Below are 7,771 nucleotides of genomic sequence, written 5' to 3'. Positions count from 1 at the left end.
TTGTTTTTTCGTTTTGCGCCCTTATCTTTTCCTCGCCTTTTTTCGTGTGTTTTATCAACGCCATACCTGCCGGTCTGCATTTGCAGTCCTGTAAGACAGAGGAAAGGCTTTTTGCTGTTGGTCTGGTGGTGTGTGTTTTTTGCATTTTTTGCTCTTATCCCGCTTTTTATTTTGTTTTTAGACACTGATGATGCTTTTTATAGCGAAATGCATTTGTTTTGATAAAACAAATAAAACATAGCGACACATTTAGTGGTTTTTCACACTGAATTTTCTTCATCTGATTTTAATGACCCTGAATCGTCGCGGTCGTTTTACTTGAAAGGAGATTTCAATAATAAGAAAAGAATTACTACGTTCAGACTTACGTTAACACATTTAGACTTAAAGTTTGAGAAAAACTGGGTTCAGGCAACCGAGATAAATTTTGTCAGGGATTGTGTTTCATAAAATGTGGCGCATTGTATCTGCTCAAATAAGGAACCGCTCGCTAGCACTGCATTGAACTAGTTTAGTTCACCCTTAAAATCTAAACGCACAACCTTTATTTAATCGTTTGCAGTTTGCACACATCTGGTACAAGTAGGTACATTAAACGCATGGCAATGTTTCTTTAAAAAAACGAACTAGCAGTTAACATGAGAAAAAATTAAGCAAAATATTAGCATCCCTCCAACAATTTTGGCACAACATAAACCTTTTGTGACAATTACCAAATACCTTTACAATTGTTCAATAGCTGTTCATTTCGGTAGGTTTAGAAAGCGAGAAGTTTGGAGTTGTGCTATACCACATTAGGTAGGTTTGTTCTCTACAACAATTACACACAAATTTGCAAATTGTTTTACAAGTTTTCACGTTCGGCCCAGTGGCGTAGCAGCCACTTGGCGCTTCTGGCTCTGCGCCAGGGGCGGCGGCAAAATGACTTAAGGGGACACTTCTGGATAAGTCAATATTTTTCAAAGAACGTTTTTTGTTCTTATAAAAAAGGAAATTTTATCAGGATTCTGAATCTGTAAGCCTTTTTTCACAATTCAAATTATTTATAAGTAGTTAAAACTAGGTTTACCGGCATACACCACTTGAATGATATGTTTGGATTTTTGAATCCTCACGCGCTGCTGCAAAGCGAAAGTCACAATGGATTCACCAACGCTTTTAAAAGCACTTATGACGACGAGGTGGACTTTTTGGAGTTAGCTGTGGAAATTGACTGATTTAAGAGGCTGGTGCGAAGCAGTGAAACCACGTTTGATCGTAATGCAACAGCGTTTTGCTAAATCACACCTACTTGATTCGACACCATATTTATGCTTGTGTCTGAAACTTTATCTTACCATTGGTGTTTCAATTGCGAGTTGTGAGAGGAGTTTCTCAAAGCTTAAAATGATAAAGTCGTATTTACGTTCTACCATGAATGATGATCCGCTATCAGCTCTATCGATTCTTTCAAAAGAAAGAGACTACGTTCAAAAACTTGATTTCGAAGATATTATCGCTGATTTTGCTTCGGCGAAAGCTCGAAAAGTTCAATTTTGAGGCGGCTATTGATCTTTTATTTGCCTAAAACATTTGTTCTCCATTTTTTGTCTTTTATTTTTGGCCTGTTCGCTGAGACAGTGAGGCTTCTTTCTCGAGCAATATAGAACTTCTGAGACGCGGCACATTATTTGTACTTATTTTTATTGAAAAGATTTCTTGAACATGAAACTATTTCAAAATTTGCTGCAGTCTACTTAGGGCGGCATTTTCAACGAAAGCCAGGGGCGGCAGCATATGCTCCTACGCCACTGGTTCGGTCTGTCCCGCAAGTTTGTAGTTATATGGATTTATTTATTTACATGTTACGAAAAATTGCAAGTGCAACGACATTTATTATTGAAAACATTTCAACTGTTTCATCTCAGAAGTTTATACTTTTCATCTATAAAATGATCTATAACTTACATATTGTATAGTAGCTGTTTTGTTGTTGTTCTGTACATAACATAAATATAAACGAAATTTGTTCAGGATCTAAAACAGAACAAAATCTAGGCAATAAATTACGTAACTACAGAACAAGGCAAAGACAAAAAACCCTTGATATCATGTAATGAAACGGAATATGGGAGCAGTGATTGGACGCTTTTAATGGCACGAAAGTATACTGTAACGCATTTTGGCAGTTTTAACACTGATTGTGGGTTGCAGAAATTCAATTAGGCATTCAACCTAATGACAAAAACACCGCTTTAAATTATTTCCATAACGCCACTTTAAATAACTTAACGTAATTTACAAGAATTGTAACAACTAAAAAGATTTTTTTTACTAATTGCAAAATTACTTCAGTTTTGAAACAGGGTCTGTAGCTTTAATAAATGAAAGATGTTGCAATCCTGAGCAGGTTAACAATTCCAAACAATAGGCCTCACGTACCCCGTTCGCCTTGCCCATAACCAGCACAAACGTTTGTCCCTCATGGTTTGAGTACAATCCTATGGTTTGAATTTTCATGTACAATCCATTGAAGTGCAAAAGTGCACAACTTTTACAATATAAAACATTACATTGGAAAATAATAATCTTACTGGTTGTGGATTGTTAAAGTTTGCAACATTGGTTAATCGCTGGTAAATCCGGCTCTCTTCACATTTCAACTCTGTGTCGCCACCCAATGGTCAAAAACTTAAAGAAAATTGGTCACGGGCATAGAATCGTTACTGATTGTACTTTCTCGTTTTTTCTTCGACATGTGAAGTCCATCTGTGACGCTGCTTGAACTAAAGCTCCGTCGTTTAAACTCTTTTTTCCGGTCAGACTTGTCGACCAGCAAGTGATCGTGACTTTTCTGCCTCTTGGATTTCTTTGCTTTGCCTTTTGTTGAAGCCGTAGATGATGCCGAGTCGTTTCTCCGTTTTTTCTCTTCCGTCAACTTTATAAGCAAAGAAGACCTTTCGGATTTTCCGTTTTTGCAAGCTTTCAATTGATCGTGTTCGTTGATCGCCTGTAGTGCCCCTTCCTGTTTTAGCGAGTTGCGATTGGGTGATGGTGTTCCGGGAATTTGAATGAGACCTAGTGTTGTCATATCCGTATCTTCTTTTGGGATAATTTTGCTTGATTTTCGTGAAGATTCATCTTCTGGTGGATCAACGAACAACGACGGCTGGCGGTTCTGATGAAAGGACACAAATTTATATGTATACTGGAGTACTGGACCATCGCACAATAACCTACTAGCCCATTACACTTGATTGTGACCACAGAGTTTGATAGAAAACCTAACCACTCCATTTCAACAAAAATATGCTATAACTTTTGGTTTGTCAGAAAATCTTAAATGAGTGAAAAACAAAAATCTAATTGAGCCACCACTGGGTCAATTAAGATTTACACTATAGTAAATTTAGGTTTTTGGCAAAACGAAAACCCTTCAGTTTTGTCATAAACTTGTATTAGATAAACACGTTGTGATTTATGTACCGTTAGCATTGACGACTTTCGACTAGAACCTATGCTGCCACCGAGCCCATCATGTTTTTTTCTGCTCAAAGTTGTGTGATGAATCGGATGTTTCTTTCCTGCCAGCACTTCCAACCAATGACGCCGAATCTCTTCTTGGTGCAAACAGAAGAGTACCAGGAGTAGCACGCCCTGTTGTGTAGAATACCGAATAAATACATTTTTGTTGTAGAATGATGCTTAAAGACAGATTGAAGACAATAATACGCAACGTTACAAGTGATTTATCGACTTCAGTTAATTCGATACGAAGCAGAGTGTCGTTGTTTGAATCAGTTCGCAAGAATAAAGACAGGTTTATATTGATTGACAAATAAGCTCTTTCTGATTTTATAACAACTGCATGTAGAAACATTTATTATTGACAAGTCAACATTTATTCACGGGATAACAATGACTTTGTGTCCATAAAATGACGTATTTCTTCATTTAAATGTCCAGATACCAGATTACTATTGTATACTATAGTTCACAAAAAGTCTCCCATCTATAATTTACACATGCAAAATTCGAATTCAAAACTACGTTGAAACAATTGAATACACACCAAGGCAGCGGAGAAAACGGTGAAAACAATAACTGAGATGAGGTTGAGTTGTTCATCTCCACCGTCCTTTATCGCTGGAACAATCACGCTCCCCAATATCACTGGAAGTTCAACAAAACATAATTTATCTAAACTACTTGAAAACATTGCGCTATAGGTGAAGTAGTCTATCCACGAGTCATTAGGGCATGACAAACGAAGTGGGCAATTGTTAAAGACTTCCACAATCCTTTCGTCAAAGTTTGAAAATAGGTCAAAATATCAACTGGCTTTAATTTCATCTTTTAACGATTGCTGCACATTTAACACTTGCATTTTAAGTAATGTAAGATGATTTTGTGAATGTAAATGACCATTTTTCAGGTGAAACGTACCTATGAAGTAAAATTAATGACAACGGAGTGAATTCAACGGAAAACTAACAAATATAAAAAATCACTCTCCCTGCGAAGTTTCAATCTTAAAACTATCATTGTCTCACTTACTTATTGCAATTAAAATGGTTATGATTGACAACTTGATTAAATGAACTTTCACTCTTCCGATATTTCCTATTCTCTGTAAGGGTCCTGAACTTCTTGTGGCAAGTGTTCCGCGCAGAACGTAGCAGAATATGAAGAATATTGGAATAAACGCTACAGCGAAAGGTGCCAGCAGTCCATAGTACAAGTAGGATTCATCCACAAGGCACCTAAATAAAGCATAAAAATGATCTGCTAACTTGAAAACTACCACATTGGTTTGCCTATAAAGAGGGCTAAATTGCGTGTGCCTTTTTGTGGTAAATTCGTAATGTTCTCAAAACAAAAGGCATACCATTGTCATTAATTATCATACAACCCGCTGTCACATTGTACAAGTTAAAAAATCCTTTCTACGTCAATCACGCCGTCATTGCAAATCACGCCGCATGTTTACGCAATGTTTACAATAAAGCGTTTGTGACAAACGGTGTTATTGCAAGAGGTAAGCGATACGGTATTCTAGTTCTTACATCTCGTTATAGTATTTCCCATCGCTTGACTGGGCCACAAGGATGCACACGAGGGCGATGATAAAGGAAAATCCATATGATGGGACAGCTGCCTTGGCAAAGAAAAAGCTGATGTGTCCACCCATCGGTCTTTGAAACATTACCAGAAGAACAAACCAATAAGCCGTGATCCAAAACCAAGTACTCAGCATGGCAAAGTGAGATATGAAAGCCCCTGTATGTAAATGTGTGGAATCAAAATGTACTCTATAGTAACCAAATTCATGCCCTATTGCAAGAATTTTAAAAACTACTGAATACATAGTCCTTAGTATGTTATATTATGCAATAGTTTGGAATTATTACAATGAAACTATCTTGTATTATAATAAAACTGCTGGATGAGCAATACTTCGTTATACATTATGCCTGGCAGCAATAACCTATATCTTGTAATAAGTTTAATTCATGTAATTACCTGAGATACACAGAGGATGTTTGCTTTCCACATGACAATTCGCCGAATGTTGCCTATGTGTGTTGCTTAACAGAAAACCAATGAAGTAGAGCAGAAGACAAAAACACAAGTTCACCATCACAATGTGAGTTCGCTTCACTCGGAATTTCCTAAAACGGAGAAAACAGACTAAAATTAACACAAATAAAAAATCCGTTGGCATGCTTTGTAGTTCAAACGTGGTACCATAAGTCACGCCACAATTAGTAATGTCAGGAAGACAACATGACACATTGCGTGAAATGAATTAAGTACAGTCAATGTAGGCTAAATGCACTGTATAAATTGAACATCAAGTATTTCCTGATCTAATTGTTATATTACTTGTAGCTTATTAGGGTTTGGTAGACATTGTTTTTTATTATTTAAGGTGATGAAATGTTGTTTTAAATGGTGTATAAAATGTCATTTACCTGAAGCCAATGTAAGACAGAAGAGTGAGTAAAATACCCAAAATAGATATAGACGCACCCACAAACGTAACAATAGCGAGGACCGCGTCTTCCCCGTCCTCAATGCAGGTTACGTTTGATTGAGACGAATTTAAGTCTTGCATGTTCCCCAGGTCATTGGCACCTGTATCATAAAAAACTGATTAATAATCGTTTAATAGTAATTGCTTTGACCCTTGTTTATCACAGCATCAGTACACAGCTTACGTATAGCAGCACTTACTATTAGTAATCGATTTCTGAGAACCTTGATGTAACCTTATTAAGCTTTCATGATTACCATGAAACAAAACTAGTCATAGTGGGCGTCGCGAAGCGAAAAAATAGACGTAAACCACGACTACATTGGTTTATGTTACAGGCCATGTTGGACCATAAGTTCATGTGTCAGCACCTTTTCATCGCAGCTACACTTTATTTTAAATGGTTGTGTACTTTGGGAATTTGGGAAAAGCGATGGTATAATCAATATTATATGCGTGCGCGATGGCCACCCGCAATCAAAGTAGAAGGTCGCATGCCTTGAATACAACATAATTTACCTGTAGCTGATGAGTCGAAGTTAAGTGATGTTGTCGTTTCTTCGCTTGTCGGGTACACCGTGGTAGATGATAAAGCTGTAAAATTACGTTAATTTGTTATGTTGCCAATTATTATTATTGCAACAAGAACACACTCTGCACTTACACATTTTAGAGCTTCATTAAACTTCAAAAATCCAGATTTAATCAAAATGCTTTGGCAAATCAAACCCGGATCACAAATTCCATTTTTCAACTTTCTTAACCACTACTACTGTACTCTCATCACCTAAAAACCACAAACAAATAATAGATTGACTGTCATTTGCTGTGACATCCCCAAGCAGTAATGGAGATATCGAAAACGAAAGGAGAAAGTAGCCTATCGCTTGATTTATGAACCGACCAATTCACAGAGGAAAGAAGCTACTGAATTCTCTACGGACATTTAAATTGACTACGACCAACCATCATCCATTATCCATTTAACACAAAGACGATTTACATCAATTTGCAGCTCCATGACTACTTTTTGTCTAATCACCCATATTCGCTCTGCCCTTGACAACCAGCGTTTCTACATACAGCAAAAATAGTTCTGGAGGCAAGGGTTTTTTCTTAGTCTCAGTAGCACTAAACTCTACACTGTCATTGCATTAGTTTTCCCTTGCAGTCTTTGGTAAACATTACTTGGCTTAGCTGTTGCCTCATTCACGTATTAACGTCACTCGATTAAACGGCCTGACTGCTGCGTCGTGCCCAGCATCAGCAGAGTTTGCGCGGAAAACGCACTACCGGTCTAAAAGCAATCTCCTAAAATAGCGTTGCCTTCATCGCTAGTGTCTTAAACGTGCTGAAGCTTTGCAAGCTGATTTTGCACACTGAACTTTTCTCACCCCCGTCTTTCGCAATGCCAGGTGCTTCGAAAGTGATAATACAGCTTTTGTTTTACACCACCGCCCAAATTTTCTGTTTTTGTTGTTTTGAGCGGTGTGTGGACGATCTGACCAACGCGGAAATATAAGCGTTATCTGCAAGGTCCCTATGATCACTTCTGCATTTCTTTAGCAGTACGAACGAAGGTCAAAGCACGGACAGCAAGTAGATCGTTCAGACTCTGTGGCTGTTTTGAATAGGGCTAATCCAAATAAGCTTGCTCCGCTGTAATCGTGGTGTGAGGCTGTATCCTGGCCATTTTGCGTCATTTCCGCGTCTCATACAGATAAATAGCACAAGGCTACACCCAGAAACCTCATA

The 7,771-nt window shown here is 37.7% G+C and overlaps 1 protein-coding gene across 1 annotated transcript; it reads right to left on the bottom strand.

The window, feature by feature from the left end:
- Nucleotides 1–1,704: 1,704 nt before the first annotated feature.
- LOC145205480 (adhesion G-protein coupled receptor G2-like) lies at nucleotides 1,705–6,901 on the bottom strand. Its single transcript, XM_080078222.1, has 9 exons — nucleotides 6,681–6,901; nucleotides 6,536–6,610; nucleotides 5,955–6,117; nucleotides 5,503–5,651; nucleotides 5,046–5,259; nucleotides 4,537–4,742; nucleotides 4,052–4,152; nucleotides 3,466–3,636; nucleotides 1,705–3,157 (listed from the first exon to the last, which is right to left on the bottom strand). The coding sequence occupies exons 1-9, from the start codon at nucleotides 6,682–6,684 to the stop codon at nucleotides 2,672–2,674; spliced, it is 1,569 nt and encodes a 522-aa protein (XP_079934348.1). The 5' UTR covers nucleotides 6,685–6,901; the 3' UTR covers nucleotides 1,705–2,671.
- Between the last annotated feature and the right edge of the window lie 870 nt (nucleotides 6,902–7,771).

Source organism: Phallusia mammillata, chromosome 8, assembly GCF_965637545.1.
Source record: "Phallusia mammillata chromosome 8, kaPhaMamm4.hap1.1, whole genome shotgun sequence".
In the NCBI taxonomy this organism is placed as follows: domain Eukaryota; kingdom Metazoa; phylum Chordata; class Ascidiacea; order Phlebobranchia; family Ascidiidae; genus Phallusia; species Phallusia mammillata.
The sequence above is the reverse complement of the archived record's forward strand: the minus strand, read 5'-3'. Positions and strand labels throughout refer to the sequence as shown.